Genomic DNA, 18,227 nt, shown 5'->3' with positions numbered 1-18,227 from the left:
TTGAAAGACAGTGTATGACCAATTAGTTTATTGAAAGTCATGAGAATTTATTTGCCACAAGAACATTGACATAATAGAAAATGTTTTTATTCTATGTGTCCTCCTTCTTTCTCAATAACTGCCTTCACAGGCTTCCTGAAACTTGCGCAAGTGTTCCTCAAATATTCGGGTGACAATTTCTCCCATTCTTCTTTAATAGTATCTTTAAGAAAGTCGACATTGCTGTGTGATGTTCTATTGGTAGCATGTTCTAAAACGCCCCAAATAGCAGAATCCAGAGGGCTTAGATCTGGGCTAGAAGGCGGACATAAACATGATTACCAAAAATTGCTAAAGTTGGATTTGTTGCTGTTGTCAAGTGTTTTGGTGTTCTTGTGTAAGATTTTAACTTCAAATCATATTTTACTGCATTTCTAATGGTCTTGTTGTCTAACTCAAGTTCAATTGCCATTTTTCTCATGGATTTGGTTGGATCCTTTAGGATTTTGGATTTGAGAGCTTTAATAAAAGCTTTGGTACGTTTTTTGTTGCTTCCTCCACTTCCAGACTTTCTTGTAATAGTTTTGCTCATAGTCATTCTCTTCTTTACATTATAAACAGTCTTTATGGACACTCCAACTATTTTTGAAATCTCCTTTGGTGTGACGAGTGCATTCAGCAAATCACACACTCTTTGACGTTTGCTTTCCTGATTACTCATATGGGCAAAAGTTTCTGAAAAGGTATGGATAATAGTGTTAGGTATGATTATGACATCAATATATGTTTGGTTTCAAAACAATTGATGTAGTGCCTGCTGAGAAAAAACAACTAAATGTTCATTGTAAATTTTGCTTCCCCACCCTGTAAAGCTAATAAACATATGCTAATGCGACTATAAAACATACTTAATACATTAATAATTGTTAAAATCATGAATATGTATCTATGAATCAGATATATAAAAGATTCAAAGCTCCTCGTACCGTATATTAACTGAATTCATTCATAAAAAATGGTAAAGAATTGCTTAAGTCCACTGAATTTATAGTAACGGAAATATTAATAAGTAAAAATAAAAGGCTTTTTTAATAAATATGATACACATGAATTTATTATGTAAATATGATAAGCATAAGTTATTGTTTTTATTGCAATATAATCTCTCTGACCATGTTCCACATCTATTAGAGCTATAAAACTAGCTATTTGTAACTCTCAAATTTTTTCTTATTAATAGAGATTAAGGAAGTTGTGCAATCTTAATACTTTGCACAGTATTATTTTTTGTTTTTTATAACAGGATACTCTTTCTCCACTACTAATACTTAATAAATATGTTCTATTCTTATGTAACAAAGCACAAAATGTAAAGCGGTAATGGTGTCCAAATGATTCCCACAACTATTTTCAGCTTGACTGAAAGTTATTCAGACATTATTACACTTTCAGTTTGGCAATTTGAACCCATATCATGGAGTATTATTATAATTAACCCTTTCATGTATGAATGATGAGAAGCTTAAGCTTAAAAGATTTTTTTCCTTGAGTGTTTTTATTCTTCTTTAGGCATGAAAAAAAATGTGATTGAAATTTTTTTATGAACCTATTTTTCATGGATTTGCACAAATGTCCACTCAGCTGGACACCATGCATTTAATTTTTGAAGCAAAGAAACATGTAGTTACTATGAAACTGTGACATAAAAACATTTTTCATGGTGCTAATCTGATGTTTTGACATATTTTAACATACTCTAATACTAGTTATTACTCACTTCATGGAGATAATATGAAAAAAAAAAAAAACCCACACACATTTTGTAAAAAACAAAACAAAACTGTTAATTACAGTCTAATAACAATCAGCAATTGATTTACACTCAAACATGTTACTGCAGATCAGGTTAATCAAGAACAGCAAAGTGACAGTAATGGTATGAATGTCAGTGTATTATGGGATGGTGCATATGTGTCCACTCACTGTGTCAGCTAATATGGAACTAAAACAACAAAACCCATGAATGTATAAGAGAACAGCTGGAGAACATATGTCCACTGTAGTGGCCAGTATACATGAAAGGGTTAAGGGACAGTAACTTCCATATTTTCCAACTAATTAAGCTGTAATTAAGATGTTACTGAGGGGAAACTGTTAGTTAATGATCTCATGGTTGCAGAATATGGAATCAATAAATGCTTTGCAATGACAAATAAAGAGCTAATATTCCTATTAACGTGCAACTGGTTATTAGTAAACGTTAGCCTTCATATGAAGTGTTACCTTCTACAGTGATAATGACCAACACATTGTTACACACTGACAGAGGCCTGAGTTTGAGGAGGTGCAGGAGGAGGTGCCGATTATGGATGTGATTCTGGCCGACATTGACTCCCTGGTTCCCACTCATGATGAAGGTGGTCGGCCAATAGCAGAGTGGAAGCGTCAGGTGATGGTGCGGCAGCTGCAGGTCAGACTGCAGGATGAAGAGGAGCAGAGGAGACAGGTACTCTTCATCTACACTTCTGCAGTTTGTATGTGACGATAAGTGCATGAGTGTAAAGTTTGTGTTGTTTTGTCCTGCTTGTAGAACATGACTAATGGCTACTCGTCAGTAGATGGTTGGAGATATTCCCAGACCCACAATGCAGTTTTGGGGCCTTTTGGTGAACTACTAACCGAAGAGGACTTAATTTACCTGCAGAAGCAGATCGAGAGCGTCTCCCTGCAGAAACGCTGCCAGGCCTATGAGCTGGAGCTAACCAGGCTGACAGAGGAGCTGAGGGCCATTTTACCCGACCCTATCGTAAACATTTCCCTGAACAAAGAAATCCTGCAGGAGATGGACGCAGAAGGACGCCTGACTTTACAAATGTGGTGCAGTCGTTTCTCGGAGATGGTCAAGAATATGTCGCTGCTTGTGTCTAATTTGACCCAAACCACAGAAGAAGGTCATGAGATACAGATGGTAGAAGGCATGGTGGAGGGCATGAAGGGACTGCAAGGCATAAGAGACAGATTAGGAATTGATTCAAGCCAGGATTTGACACAAGACAGACAAGAGACAATGAGAGCAGATGTGGGGACTTCAAGTGGGTGTAGGATACCGCACATAGGGATGGCATCAGCTTTCAGCCATCGTCTGGAGACCAACAGTTACAGCAGAGCTCGAAGGGAGAGGGTAGAAAAGGAGATCCAACAGTCAGGCGTATCAGTAAGGAGTCTTAGATCCAACTTTGAGAGTCAGATTGGTGGTATTTACCCCTTCGCTGGTATTCTCAAAGAAGGCCACATGTTGAAGAACCAGGTAGTTGTTAATAACCTGAACACAGGTGAAATGAACCACTGCAACACTCCCAACAAATCTGTGATGGAGACCACCAGCTTAAGGAAAGAGCGCATTGTGGTTCTGTTTCTGAGCCACTGGAAGAAGTCCGCATATGCTATTTCGTTGAAAACAGCCAGACTGAAACAGGGACATCAGGGAGTGTCCGGAAGATCAACAGCGGCATCACCACAGCAGAAAATCACCTCCATGTTTCAGTTCTGCCAACAAAAAGGAGCTGTAGACAGGATGTTAAACTCCTGGAAGACTAAATTAGAACTTAAAGAAACAGAAAACTCAAGTGTGCCCCCCTCTGACTTCACACAAGTGGTTTACTCCCCAGAGCAATTCCTTCCAGAAGTGGACGGTGTTGCAGCGACCTATGAAAGCCTAACCCTTGATCTATTCATGCTGGGATACTTTCACATCTTAGAGCAGCAGTTGACACCTGAAGAGAGAAAAATGAGGCATCTTTTATGCTTTGAAGTTTTTGACCATGTTGGAAGTTTCCCCTGGGAAACAGTAAGAGACTTTCACAAAGCAGTTCTCAAGGAAATTCAGGCCGGAAGGCGACAGTGGAGCGATGGTTTTGAGGACATCAAAGCTCATTTCTTTGGTAACTCGAAACCACGCTGCTGCCCATCATCATCCCCATCATCATCATCCCCGCTGTTGTTGCAGGACTCCAGATTAGTACCCAAGGTAATAGTTCAAACTGCTACTCCAGATGAGTGTGTGAGTGACACAGACTTCTCATGTTTCAACAACGAAGACATTTGTAAATATATTGATCGCAGCTTTGCTTTCTGGAAAGAGAAGGAGGCAGAGCTGTTTGACTTTGACCCTTCATCTAAAGGTTAAATGGGACAATTTGGCAGAAAATGACATGTTAATGTGTTGATTTTTGGCAGATGGACAGCAGCAAAATAAAATACTGTTGAATGAATGGATTATTGATGCACTGTTATTAAAAAAATGCTTTTTTTTGCAGCACTCTCACTTCCACATAAAACCCTCCAACTTCACATTCTGCCCTGTCCACATCCACACCTCCCCTCATCTCAAGTTCCATATGACGGACCCAAAGCCACTGCAAGTAGAAACTGATACTTCCAAAAGCCGCATGTTATAATGTTTGTAATCTCCCAACAGAGCCAAAGAGACATTTTATACACCTTCTACATAACAGGAATTGCTGAGGATGAGTCCATTAAATCTTAACATCTCAGTGGGTTGTTGATCATTAGGTAGGGTTTTATTGGAGCTCAACAGCAATTCACCCAGAGAGAACTACTCAGTCTGTCAAAATATGCATTTTCTGTGATTGTGGAGGACACTGAGTTTAGCCACATAAAGGTGAAGAAGATCAATGAAGATGTTTCTTTATTTAAGATATTTCTATAATGAAGTTTCAGATTATATTTTACATTTTTAGCAAAAAAAAAAAAAAAAAAAAAAAAAAGAATAACTGGAGAATAACTTTGTATTTAATCCACTGTCTGAGTTTCTAATGACAGGCACAAGTGCAATGCATTATGGGAGATGCAGTATATCTCTTTGACACTGTCTGAAAAGGCAGCGATAAATAGCTGATGTAAACCTTTAAATTTAATTTGCCAAAATATGTTCTGGGGGAAAACATCTGTATTTTGCAGGAAAATATCAGCCCTGACACCTTTGATTAATAGAGTATTTTCAACTGCATCTAAATGTTAAAAGTCCAATATATAAACACACACACACACACACACACACACACACATTACTATGCAAATGTCTTAGGCCACCTTTGGTTTTACTGTTTTTATAGAGTTGAAATGTGTATATATATTTATTTCTCATTCTCTTTTCTTCAAATACAAGACAATTCAGGAAATTTGTGTACAACCTTAAAAGACACATAAAAACTGAACTACACTGTTGCTCATAAAGCTGGAATAAGATATTGTACATCTTCTCATGAAATGATTGTGATGATGTGATTTATTCTTGTTAAATAAAGTATATCTGGGACTCAGTATGTAATCATTTCCCTTGGTTAAAAGTGATTACTGATGTGTAAAAATAGGAATAAAAGGAGGAATGTGTCTGTGTAACAAGACTGAAGTCATTGTCTTTGGCCCACAAAATCCAAGATAGTGTCAGCAGTCATCCTGAATCTCATATTTTAACCCATAAAGACCTAGAGCTACTTTTGTGGCAGTTTCAAAGTATTTTTTTTTTCTCAATATTTAACTTTTCTTTAGTGATTTATCTCCATTTTTTTGTAATATTATCCTCTGTATTTTGTGGTTTTTTTAGTGAACATCAGGTATTTTCCTATAATTAATTTACTGATCATGTAAATGCTCATAAAAATTCTGATTAAAGTTGAGGGTTATTATATAAAAAACAGAAACCTGAAGAAAAGTGACTATTTCAGTCCTTAACTGAACATAAAACCCAGTGTCCCCATCCACTGTCATTGATCCAACTCCATGGGTTTTACTGCTGAATCAATACTGTAGAAGATGACAGTGTTTCCATGTTCACTACAGAGCCTCTGAATGTCCAAATGGGTCATATTTGATGAGCATGAAAAGATGACAAACTTCATTTTACACCAATTATTCATATGTATTGATAGGATTAGTGGATCAACAGCTATTAAACATTTTAGATCAGTATGGTTCTGGTTGCAAGTAGATGTTTGGGACTTCATGGGTTAAAAGCTAAAAATCAGGTTAGAAATCTAGGGGTAACAATGGACTCAGACCTAAACTTTAACAGCCACATTAGATCAATAACATCATCAGCCTTTTACCATCTCAAAAACATTGCTAGAGTCAAAGGTCTACTGTCTAAACCAGACTTAGACAGACTTATCCATACATTTATCTTTAGTAGGTTAGACTACTGTAACGGCCTTCTCACTGGACTCTCTAAACGAGCTGTCAGACAGCTGCAGTGCATCCAGAACGCTGCTGCTCGGGTCCTGACTAGAACCAGGAAGTACGACCGTATTAGTCCTTTGCTCAGGTCTGTGCACCAGCTTCCTGTGGCTCAGAGAATAGACTTTAAAACAGCTCTGCTTGGGTATAAGTCTGTCCATGGTCTAGCACCAAAGTACATCTCTGATATGTTGGTCCCATATGAACCATCTGGGACCCTGAGAACCTCAGGGACTGGTCTTTTGCTGGTGCCCAGAGTCAGGACTAAACAGCTGGGTTTCAGTTCCATTCACCTAAACTCTGGAATAGTCTTCCGGATGATGTGAGACAGACCTCCACTCTGACAATGTTTAAGTCCAGAATGAAAACAGTTATAATAATAATAATAATAATAATAATAATAATAATAATAATAATAATAATAATAATAATAATAATAATAATAATAATTTATTTGTAAAGTGCTTTCAATCAAAGTGCTGTGCAGATATAAAATCAATCACAATAAAACATAAAAACTAAAAACATTAACAGTAAAAACAAATCAAGACATAAAACACAGAGTAAACAAGTGGGTCTTGAGCTTTGCTTTAAAAACATCCACAGAGCATGCCTGCCTTATGTCCAGAGGAAGACTGTTCCAGAGTGTTGGCGCACAGAAAGAAAAGGCTCGCTCACCAACAGTCTTTTTCCTGACTTTAGGCACAGTCAGGAGGCCAGATCCTTGTGAGCGAAGGGCACGAGAAGGTGCATACAGTCTAACCAGCTCCATCAAGTAAGAAGGTGCCACTCCATTTAAAATTTTATAAGTCAATAAAAGCACCTTAAAATCAGCGCGAACCTGACATGGAAGCCAGTGAAGAGAGGCCAACACTGGGGTAATATGATCATATTTCCCAGCTCCAGTCAGAACCCGAGCTGCAGCATTTTGCACCATCTGCAGGACTCGGAAACTTTTTTTAGGTAATCCTGAAAGGAGAGCATTACAATAGTCCAAACAAGATGTTATGAAAGCGTGAATGAGTTCTGTTTAACTGTGCATAGAACAACTGAAAGGGTTCTATCTGCACTCTGACCTTTTACTTTATTTTAATTGATTTTTCTTTTTTTTTAATTGATTATGTTTTAATTGTAATTGTGTGTTTTTAACCTGTCTTTTTTTCCCCATTTTTGTAAAGCACTGTGAATTCCCCTGTGTATGAATTGTGCTATACAAATAGAGCGGCAACCGATTAATCGACTTAAAGTGATCCAAAAAAATCATTCAACCACAATTCTCCTGAATCAAAGCTTTGTTTCCTTCATTTCTCTGCTGTTAAAGATTGGTTCCACTGTTGTGTTTCACATGGATGCTTATTGTGACACACAAAGAAGCTTCAATTCAGGAAAACTGCAATGGAATATCCCCCTTCAATCAGTTCAAGTCGATTAATCAAATTGGGAATTTTTGAATCGGCTTCAAGAACCTAATCAATTAATCGGTTGCAGCTCTATATACAAATAAATCTGCCTCACCTCAAAAACAAACTCAGCCCAATTTTATAGGCAACAGTATGAATGTGTACTAAATAAAGTCACTATTTAGTATGATCCCCGACATTATATGACGAAGCAGAACAAACAGTTGGAAACATGTGTTGAATGAAATCTGGGATAAAACATCAGAAAATCAATGCAAAAAATGTCATATTGTTTGAACAAAAGGGTTAAAGACATGTTAAATGCAAAGGAAGGTCAGACTGAATACCACTTTGATTTTTTAAAGCTGATTTTTTTCTCTGAATTTTTTTTGTTTTTAACACTGTACATACCTCTCAGGTATCCAGATTTGACCTTAATACAGAAAATGAGAAACACATATGTAAACCAACAAACCTAATGTTGGCCTAAGACAGGGGTCTCAAACATGCGGACTGGGGGCCAAATGTGGCCCGCCAAAAGTTTCAATCTGGCCCGTGGGATGAATTTGCAAAGTGCAAAATTTCCACAGATTCATTATCGTTCAGGTTCCACATACAGACCAATATGATCTCAAGTAAAATAACCTACAAAAAATAATGATTCCATATTTACCTCCGCCAAGGAGGTTATGTTTTTGCCAGGGTTTGTTTGTTTGTTTGTCTGTTTGTTTGTTTGTTTGTCTGTCCGTTAGTGTGCAACATAACTCAAAAAGTTATGGACAGATTTGGATGAAATTTTCAGGGTTTGTTGGAAATGGGATAAGGAAGAAATGATTAAATTTTGGTAGTGATCGGGGGTGGGGGGGCCCACGGGGGTGGCCACTGATCAGCCTCGGCGGAGGTCTGCGCTCTCCGAGTGCTTCTAGTTTCTTCTGGGTTTGATGTCAAAAAAATATTACATTATGTCTATAAATTATGACAACTTCAAATTTTTGTCTTTGTTTTACTACAAAAATTAACATTAAATTATGAAAATATTTACATTTACAAACTATCCTGTAACAATAAAATGTGAATAACCTGAACAAATATGAACAACCTGAAACATCTAAAGAAAATTAAGCACAATTTTAACTATTTTCTGCCTGTTACTAAGTGTTTAGTGTCTTTGTAGATCTGATCCATAATGCACATGTAGAAATGATAAGTTGAGGCATAATATTGTTAAAATTGAACTTATTTTTTCTTAAGAAATGTAAGTTTTTTTTCAGGTTATTCACATCTTTTTTTTGAATAGTTTATAAAAGTAAGTATTTTCATAATTTAATAGGTTTTTTTGCACTAAAACAAAGACAAAAATTTGGAGTTGTCATTATCTATAGGTTATTATGCTATTATTTTACTGGTCCGGCCCACTTGAGATCAAATCGGGCTGAATGTGGCCCCTGAAAGAAAATGAGTTTGAGACCCCTGGCCGAAGACCTCATGTTGCAGGTACTGTAGGTCGACTTCAACTATAAATCGACACACCTTATATATTCATCTTTTCCCTAGAGTCATGAATTTTATTTCACCTGAAACATAAAACCATCGCTTAGGTCCGGGTCTAATATAAAGGTGAGGGATTGAAATAGGTGAGGTCGCGCAGGCGCACACGCTGCTTAAATTGACAGGAGGATGCTGAGCTGCATTCCCATCATTCTGTGAGGAAGATCCCCCTGCGCACCCACAACGGAGGAGACGCCGAACCATAAGAATATCTATAAAATAATCCAAGTTGAGCTCTTTATCTGCGACCATGTCAGCTGGAGGAGATTTAGGGAACCCCCTGAGGAAATTTAAACTCGTGTTTCTGGGAGAACAGAGCGGTGAGTATTGGAGAGGTTTGGTTATCCTCCCCTAATGCCAAAACATGCGCATATGTTGAAGGCCAAGTATGTAATCCTTGTTGATTTTTTAAAGTTTTAAGTCAATCCAGAGGATGTTTTGGCTTGCTTTGGTGTATTTTTGACGCCCATGTAGCTCTTGGCACATATCTGTAGCTGTAGAAAATTTGATTAGTCGAGGAAGGGGAAAAAAAAAAAGACGCATGCACATAAATTCCACCCTTGGATTAAATAGCACACATGTGAATACACAGAATCAAAAGCTAATTCTAGTGGATATCATTTGTGCATTATTTATTCTTTATTCTAAATTGTCATGACTGGCATCGGAGCAGGCGCTGTGAATTGAGATGTTTTGATGTGCTGCAGTGACCGACAAATATGCTCCGGTCTGTTTACAGATAACGGCTTTATTCCACTTGGATTGCCAATTTCTGATTTGAACCTTCATCTATCGCAAAAACATGCAATATGTTCTTTATTTTTCCGCTGTTCGTGTTATTGGCGGAGATAACAAACAGTCCCCCATGTGTCAGTTCGGGACACACCCTAGGCTGGCGATGTCTGTAGCGTCTCTAAAACCTCGCAGTCTCCGGTTCCGTCCCATAAATAAACAAATATAAACGGCCATGACAGCACCACAACGTTATACTATATATTCAATAATCCATTTGTTTGGTGGGAGAATGACTGTGTATGTGCTTTGATGTGATGGCACAAATTCAGGAGGTGCTGATCGATAATGGTTTAGCGCTGTGGAGCAGAGCTTGGATACGTGTTCAGACATCTGACATCCAGAGTGGCAGCACAGGATCCAATATCCCATAAAATGCAGCAGAATACAAACATTAAGGCCTGATATGAGAAAAGCTGGTGCTTGTGTGTCACATCATGATGGCTGAATGTGTGTGTGTATGTGTGTGTGCGTGTCTTCTCCTTCGCCTCCTGTGTGTGTATTTGTGTGGCCTGTACTGCAATGTTGCTGTCCATGGTGCTGAATGGAGGCCTGGTGTGGCCACTGCCCATCGCTGGCAGCAGACACCCCAGGCTTCAGAAGAACCATGTTGTGTGCAGGACAGAGCAACCAAACAAAGTCCTGTCCTCACTTGTGTTTATATTTGGGGTAAAACTGACCAAGATGGTGCTGGGTGGGATGTAAATAAAAAAAATGGAGCTCACCAGGCTTCACCTTCAAGCCAGAAAACCACTCACGCTCTCAAATCTTCATGTATTTGTATGGCCTTTCGTCATCTCAGCTAGTCACTAAAAACATTCTCCCTCAATGTGATCTTTTCCTGCAGCTTTTCAAGAATCGGCATCCATTTCCGAAAGCAAACAGATGATTAAAATCTTCAAATTGCATCCTGGTACATTTAGTGATTCTAAAAGAAACTGCTGATACTACATTTGATCCAGTTGTGTCATGTCTGACAAATGAAAATTAGTGTTAGATACTTATGTTAGTTTTAATATGTTTCTATAGTAACAAATTAACATAGAATACCCATTATGTTTCATTTGGCTTAAGATTTTAAACCACTTATTCACATTTCAGTGCTTTTCAATGTTGCTGTCCATGGTGCTGAATGGAGGCCTGGTGTGGCCACTGCCCATCGCTGGCAGCAGACACCCCAGGCTTCAGAAGAACCATGTTGTGTGCAGGACAGAACAACCAAACAAAGTCCTGTCCTCACTTGTGTTTATATTTGGAGTAAAATTGACCAAAGATGGTGCTGGGTGGGATGTAAATAAAAAAAATGGAGCTCACCAGGCTTCACCTTCAAGCCAGAAAACCACTCACATTCTCAAATCTTCATGTATTTGTATGGCCTTTTGTCATCTCAGCTAGTCACTAAAAACATTCTCCCTCAATGTGATCTTTTCCTGCAGCTTTTCAGGAATCGGCATCCATTTCCGAAAGTAAAAAAATGATGTAAATCTTCAAATTGCATCCTGGTACATTTAGTGATTCTAAAAGAAAGTGCTGATACTACATTTGATCCAATTGTGTCATGTTCGACAAATGAAAATTAGTGTTAGATACTGATGTTAGTTTTAGTGTGTTTCCATAGTGACAAATTAACATAGAATACCCATTATGTTTCATTATTCTTTGGCTTAAGATTTTAAACCACTTTTTCACATTTCAGTGCTTTTCACTCAGACACATTTCATTCCAAGGCTTATGTTCCTACACCTGAAATGTCAGTCTCCTGTTTAAATATGTATTTTTCTATTTCCCTGTCCAATTCTGATTGTTCTTGTTTTGACAGTGATGGAAAAGTGTCTGTAGATCAATGTTCCACTCTTGACTTGTCATTACCAGACTGGCAAAACAAATAACCAGATTCGACGTTTTCATCATGACACACTATTTTTATTTATTTTTTCCTGAACTAACACTAATGAATATTACCGTCTGTGTGTTTTCTTACAGTGGGGAAAACATCTCTCATCACTAGATTTATGTATGACAGCTTTGACAACACATATCAGGTGAGGATAAAATCATCAGCAAACCTGAAACCTTAGGACATTAAGAACAGCTTTAATCCCACTTATCCTTCATAGCTGTTATCCCTAACTTACAGCTATTTATTATTATATCATGGAAAATCTTTGATTGTTAACATTTTTCTTTCCACTGTTCTGTAATAGCATTATTTTTGCCTACAATATACAGTATATTAGGCCTTTTGTGGTGTAATAGTGATTGATTTATAATGGAATAATTTCAGTGCTGTTGTAAAAAAAAAAAAACACTTGCTTGATAAGAAATTCTAATCAGGGTTTGCATGTACGTTAAAATTTGCATAATGTCATTTCACTATTGTTAAAATAAATGTCACCGCAGAAAGATTCTCCTACCTTTAGGGCATAAATAACGTTTGCCCCTTGCCTTCTTAGAACTTACAAATGTTACAAGTCAGAATGGTTGAGTCCCGAGGGCGACACAAATTAAATTAGTCCAATTCAATTTCAGCCCTGATTGTCTGTTGTTTTTTTTTTTTCCCATCAGCTTTTTGTCCTTTCCTTCACTTAAACAATAGCCACTCTGCTGGAAACAACAGATGATGCAGAAAATCATTTTAGCTTCCGACATCCGGGCTACACTGATGATTTTTTCACTCCTTTTTTTCAACACAGGCGACCATTGGAATTGACTTCCTATCAAAGACAATGTACCTGGAGGACCGAACAGTAAGACGGCTTGATTGTCATTTAGTTGAATTCACACATAGAGACACAACTTGATTCATTTTAGCCAGCGTCCTATGTAAGAAATGTCCCAATTTCCAGCCTGTTTTGACTAATCCCTGATTTGATTTGCTTAATTACTGCTCTCTTCACAGACTAACATGATTATCCTAAGGTTATTTCTGGTAGTAATAGCTTTGGCTTTTCTAACCCTGTAAGAAGTTAAAGCCTTTCCCTGGATCATCTCCTTTAGCTAATATTAATACCATTACATTGTTAAGATATTATGCTCTGTGAGTCTGCACACCAGCTGATATGAGTTTATCCCTTTGCAAGTGTACTTACAAAGCGTTTTGTCTGTATAGTTTGTGTGTTGTATGAAGTTGAATCAGATGATGAAGGTTTGTGTGTGTTCCTCTGTGTGTGAAAATGTAGGTAAGGCTGCAGCTGTGGGATACAGCTGGACAGGAGCGTTTCAGGAGCCTCATTCCCAGTTACATACGAGACTCGACAGTAGCTGTGGTCGTCTATGACATTACAAGTGAGCAGTGTTTAATTCCAGTCTTTCTGCATGCTGTAAAGTACACATTTAATGCATTTCAAGACCCTTTTAATAGCTCCAAAAGAAGAAAAATCTACCATTACTTTGACAAAAGGCATCAATTAGATTAGTTTTGTAACTTTGTAAGTTTTGTAACAGAAATATTCAGTGCATATTAGTGGTGGTAAATCACATTGTTGTTTTTTCACCCTTTTTTCTTGGTTTTGTCTTTGTTTTTCTCGCTGGATTAACATATTATTCTTCTATGTTACAAGGCTCATCATAGTCACATATGGTGTACTAGAGTCACATTCCAAGTTTTGTAAGTTTAATGCACACACAAATAGGTATTGAACTGCAGATATGATCATACTTGTGGAACATATAACAGTAAAATAAAACGTAAACACTCAACAAAATATAATATATATTGTGGTTCAGAATTAAATGCTTATGCCTAGGCATTGCAGACATTTTTACTAGCTGAATGTCATAAAGTGAATTTAGAATGTGCTCAAAGACAACCACTAGATGTTTTTTTTTAATTGAAAAAAGAAAAAAAAAAACATGAAATGTTTGGCCTCCACAGATGTGAACTCATTCCAGCAGACTTGTAAATGGATTGATGATGTCAGGACAGAGAGAGGAAGTGATGTCATCATTATGTTAGTCGGCAACAAGACAGATCTGGAGGAAAAGAGGTGAGCACAGTTCATCAAATCACATAGAACTGTCATATAAAGCTAGTCTTCATCATGTGAATACATTTAAACTGAGTTAAAAACTAGGAGCAACATGTCAGTCCTGAATAATTTATCTTTCAAAATGAGATGCTGAGTCTGGTCTGATTTTCCTGTAGGCAAATCACGATCGAGGAAGGAGAGCAGAGAGCCAAAGAGCTGAACGTCATGTTCATCGAGACCAGTGCCAAGACGGGCTGCAATGTCAAACAGGTGATACCTGCAGTTTCACCATATTTTACAGCATTTTGAGTGTCAGCGGCTCTCAGAGTGTCAGCCATTCAGTATCCCTTCAAGGAGTCACAGAAATGACCCACTAAATCTGAAATGAGTGTTGGGAAGTGGTTTGGTTGTACCTTTTGTCCCTCTGGTTTACAGCTGCTTTTGAATGCTCTCCCATATTTTTCTGTACATCTTTTTTACCTCTCCTCCCATGACACCTACCCTCTTCTTTTTCTCTCTGCCTAGCTGTTTCGTCGGGTTGCAGCAGCCCTACCTGGAATGGAAAGCTTGGACGATGCAAATCCTGAAGGCAGTATCCTTTACAGCTACCGTGACTCACCATGTCATGAGCCAAACAACCGAGAAATAGGAAGCTTATTTTTAATCTCTTAGTGGTTGTTGGCGTTAGGACAAACAGACATGCCAACCTACTGTCAGCTGAGACATCAGCCATTAAACCTCTTTTGCTTAATAGAGAGGAGAAGCTCTGAGCAAGGGAGGTAGAATGGATGCACAGCTACAGCACCACCTAGTGGCCGTCTGGGAGATGACAAGGGCTGAGGATGTGAAGTGGAAGATGATGTTTCGCAAAAAGGGAGAAATACAACATGTAAGCTCCCTAATAAAAAATAAAATGCAGTTTGGCTTGACAAAATTATTAATATATATATTTTTTTGCTCTAGGGCTAATTTAATTAATTTATGTGTAATTACAAGTAGAAACTCTATGTTCAAGGAGAAACGGATAATTTATGATTAATAATTTTATATTACAAACCAATTGGTTGATTGTTACCCTCATCCACCTCATTGTTGCTGCTGTCACTGGCCCATTCCCGTCATATAAAAAAGCTTTCGGCTGAGGTGTGTCGTAGCATTTTAACAGGTGACACCACAGCAAGGTTATTATCATTAACGAAAACTAATGAAATGACAAAAACTAGAATTGTAAAAACATTTTCGTTTACTGAAATAAATAAAAACTATAATTAAACGAAAAAAAAAAACGATAACTAACTGAAACTGTATTGTGTGCTTACAAAACTAACTAAAACAGATAAAAGTTATGGATAAAATTCCCTTCGTTTTCGTCTTTGTCAATGTCGGATTGATATTAAAGCAATTTATTTCCCTCAAGCAATTTTAGCTGCTGGCACTGTATTATATTTAATGGTCCGTCACTTGTCGTCACTAGTTGTTTACAGTCGTCTTCTCATCCCCACTCTACCTGGAAATATGGAGACTAAAGTTAGGAGAAAGCAGTAGAGTCCTGTCTGGGATTTATTTGAATACAACGAAGAAGAAGAGAAAAGATATATTAAAAAAAAAAAAAAAAAACTAAACTAAAACTAAGCATTTAAAAAATAACAAAAACTAATAAAAACTAGTAAACTTGCTCTAAAAATGAATTAAAACTAACTGAATTAGAGAAGAAAAAAGTCAAAACTAAATAAAGCTAAACTATAATGAAAAATCCAAAACTATTATAACCTTGCACCACAGGAAGGGAATACTGGATCAAGCTGAAGTCCAGGCTTTCATTAATCACTGATTTTTTTTTAAGTTAGACAAAACCAGCATAAATATGAAGCAAATCTGAGAGGTGAAACTGTAACTTTATGTATGTTTTGTTGGTGTATGGTTTATGTATGGTTTACTGTCTGACCCAGAACCAGAGATATCAAACTATCTGAACAATATTGAATTTCACAGCATCATATTATTTGGCATCACACTGAATCACATTATGTTGAATTAAATGATGTTAAATTTCATTGAGCTGCATTAGAGGTGAATTGCATCATATTGCACTGTCAGTTGCTTCTTGTGTATCTTTAATGAATTGAGTGTTTCATGTCAGGCTCAGTAATGGAGATCCTTAATGTTTACAGTAGCTGAGAAAAGAAATGTAAGAAAACTATGAGATGTGAGGTTGTTTTTGTTTGTTTGTTTGTTTGTTTTTAATAATAGTAATTGTTGTTTGAGTGTGAGATGTGAAGGCTAGTAAGACATCACCTTTTCCTTAACTGGACACTTCCCAGTGATTGACATCAAGCTGGACAAACCAGCAGAGCCCACTGTGCCCGAAGGCGGGTGCTCATGTTAATGCAGAGCTGCAAATGGACAGCTCCCTTCACACCATAGGCTTGTTGTGTTGCTTACTACTGGTTAGCTTCCAGTTGACTTCTCTAATTGGATATAGGATCTGGGCCTTGTATCTGATTGGACAAATCAAATGTTATCTTTCAGTCTTGTTCAGTTGTAAAATATTGTATACTTTGTCAATATGTAAGTGACTTGAGGAGAAAAGGGGGGACACAGTCGAAATGCAGACGAACAAAAAAAAAAAAAGCTTTGGAAAAACGAAAAAGAGAGAAAACCAAGACAACCAACAGAATTCTTTTCGCTGTTATGTTTTGTATTTTTTTTATATAAAAAGGGAAAGCACCAAAAATGATGCCTAAACATAGAAGGAGAAATAGTGGGGGGAGGGGGGGGGGTCAGCCATTTTTCTAGGTGGCCAAACACGTCTGAATGTCTACAGCACGCATGCACGCTGATCTGATCTTTGACCTTTGACCTGCCCTCCAGGGTGTCTGCACTCTGGGCGGAGGTTGAGTATCTTAGAATGTTTTATAGCATCTCTCTATAGCATCTCATGACAAACGTATCTCATTTGATATTCCCACAAGAGTCAACTTCCAGTAGGTTCACCTAACAGTAGCTGTGAAAATGTGGCACTCTATCTCTCTATGGGTTTAACTTTTATAGAACAAACTGTACTGTGGTTAAAAAAAGAAGTAATAAAAAAGACAACTTACTATCACACAACTCTCCCTCCCTCGAAACCGCTCCTCTCTTCCCCTCTCTTCCTTCTTTACCTTTCTCCTTCAGTCTTCCCACCCCTCCATCCCGGTAATACACATATAATGATCCACTGTAATGCACTGCACTGTATATAATAATGTAATATGTATGTTGTGAACGTCCCTCTGTAGAAGTGGTCCTTGTTCACCAGTATGAAAAATGTAATAATGTTTAATGATTAATAAATTACAGATTAAAGGGCTTCACTCTCCTAACCATCAACACTTACCTGGTAGCAAAATGGTCTACTCTATGGTCATTTTACTGAATTAATATATATATATAAAAAAAGCTTCTTTTAAGACGTGAATATAAATATAGATTTATTCTATTGGGAAAATAAAATTGAAGAGAGTAAAATGTCAGTAACAGATGATTACTAGACAGCAGTAAGAGATAAAAGATGTCATTTTGTTATTTTTCTCTCAAACAGTTGAGAAATAAGTGTTCAAAAAGATTGCTGCGATGTTGTACAGCCTTGGAAGAATTTCAAAAGACCACTATGAGTTTTTTCTTCTTATTTGCAGAAAACGTTTGTTCTCAGACCTTGAATAGAAAACAAGTTCACATTCATTTTTAAACATCAGAATACTAATGCATTAACTCAGAGGAGGACCTCATAAATAAATATGTGGTGGATAACACTGATTATCAATCATAGTTTTGGCATTTTGTCCATTAGTGTTTGACACTGCAGGCACTCATGATGCAAAAATGTGAGCAGCTCAACTTTGTTTAATGGTTTGTGACCATTTATCTTCCCAGTAATTATATTAAAGAGGTTTTCAATGGGGTTCAGGTCTGGAGGTTTGGAGTGGTCTCTTAATTTTCCATGGCTGTATATACAGTCCACTGTAGTGTAGGAACTTTTATGAGAGTGGTATAGTGCTCTTGTAGTTGTCAAAGAAACACTGATACGTTTAGAATTAAAACCAAGTCTCATTAATCAGTTTGACAGTTTATTTTTTAATGTAGGTTGTAGATTAACAGGCTACAGCAAAACTAACTATATGTTTTAAGCCCAGATGTGGTTGCTTATTCAATCTTTTTAATGAGACGACTTGACAAGACTGCAGTCTATTCAGTGACAAATTCTGACACAAGAACCACAGCTAAAGAAAGCGGGCTGAGTTTGTGA

General features: G+C 37.3%; 2 protein-coding genes across 2 annotated transcripts; both read left to right on the top strand.

Moving 5' to 3' along the window:
• Window positions 1-2,344: 2,344 nt before the first annotated feature.
• Window positions 2,345-4,203, top strand: LOC115437364 (espin-like protein). The gene is made up of 2 exons (XM_030160592.1): window positions 2,345-2,485; window positions 2,570-4,203. Exons 1-2 carry the CDS (start codon window positions 2,345-2,347, stop codon window positions 4,163-4,165), a joined length of 1,737 nt encoding a protein of 578 aa, XP_030016452.1. The 3' UTR covers window positions 4,166-4,203.
• A 5,110-nt stretch (window positions 4,204-9,313) lies between these two features.
• Window positions 9,314-17,293, top strand: rab6bb (RAB6B, member RAS oncogene family b). The gene is made up of 8 exons (XM_030161147.1): window positions 9,314-9,502; window positions 11,958-12,016; window positions 12,668-12,721; window positions 13,154-13,259; window positions 13,849-13,960; window positions 14,119-14,212; window positions 14,468-14,534; window positions 16,264-17,293. The coding sequence occupies exons 1-8, from the start codon at window positions 9,433-9,435 to the stop codon at window positions 16,326-16,328; spliced, it is 627 nt and encodes a 208-aa protein (XP_030017007.1). The 5' UTR covers window positions 9,314-9,432; the 3' UTR covers window positions 16,329-17,293.
• Window positions 17,294-18,227: the final 934 nt, after the last annotated feature.

The sequence above is a fragment of the Sphaeramia orbicularis genome, chromosome 17 (genome assembly GCF_902148855.1).
Source record: "Sphaeramia orbicularis chromosome 17, fSphaOr1.1, whole genome shotgun sequence".
Classification (NCBI taxonomy): domain Eukaryota; kingdom Metazoa; phylum Chordata; class Actinopteri; order Kurtiformes; family Apogonidae; genus Sphaeramia; species Sphaeramia orbicularis.
This window is presented reverse-complemented; position numbering and strand designations above follow the sequence as displayed.

What these genes read in the sequence shown, in the direction of transcription:
- LOC115437364 (XM_030160592.1), top strand. Translation starts at nt 2,345, where the DNA reads ATGGATGTGATTCTGGCCGACATTGACTCCCTGGTTCCCACTCATGAT. An exon ending in AAGAGGAGCAGAGGAGACAG is followed by an intron (nt 2,486 to 2,569) that starts GTACTCTTCATC and finishes TCCTGCTTGTAG; the next exon opens with AACATGACTAATGGCTACTC.
- rab6bb (XM_030161147.1), top strand. Translation starts at nt 9,433, where the DNA reads ATGTCAGCTGGAGGAGATTTAGGGAACCCCCTGAGGAAATTTAAACTC. An exon ending in GGTCGTCTATGACATTACAA is followed by an intron (nt 13,260 to 13,848) that starts GTGAGCAGTGTT and finishes TGGCCTCCACAG; the next exon opens with ATGTGAACTCATTCCAGCAG. An exon ending in CGGGCTGCAATGTCAAACAG is followed by an intron (nt 14,213 to 14,467) that starts GTGATACCTGCA and finishes CTCTCTGCCTAG; the next exon opens with CTGTTTCGTCGGGTTGCAGC.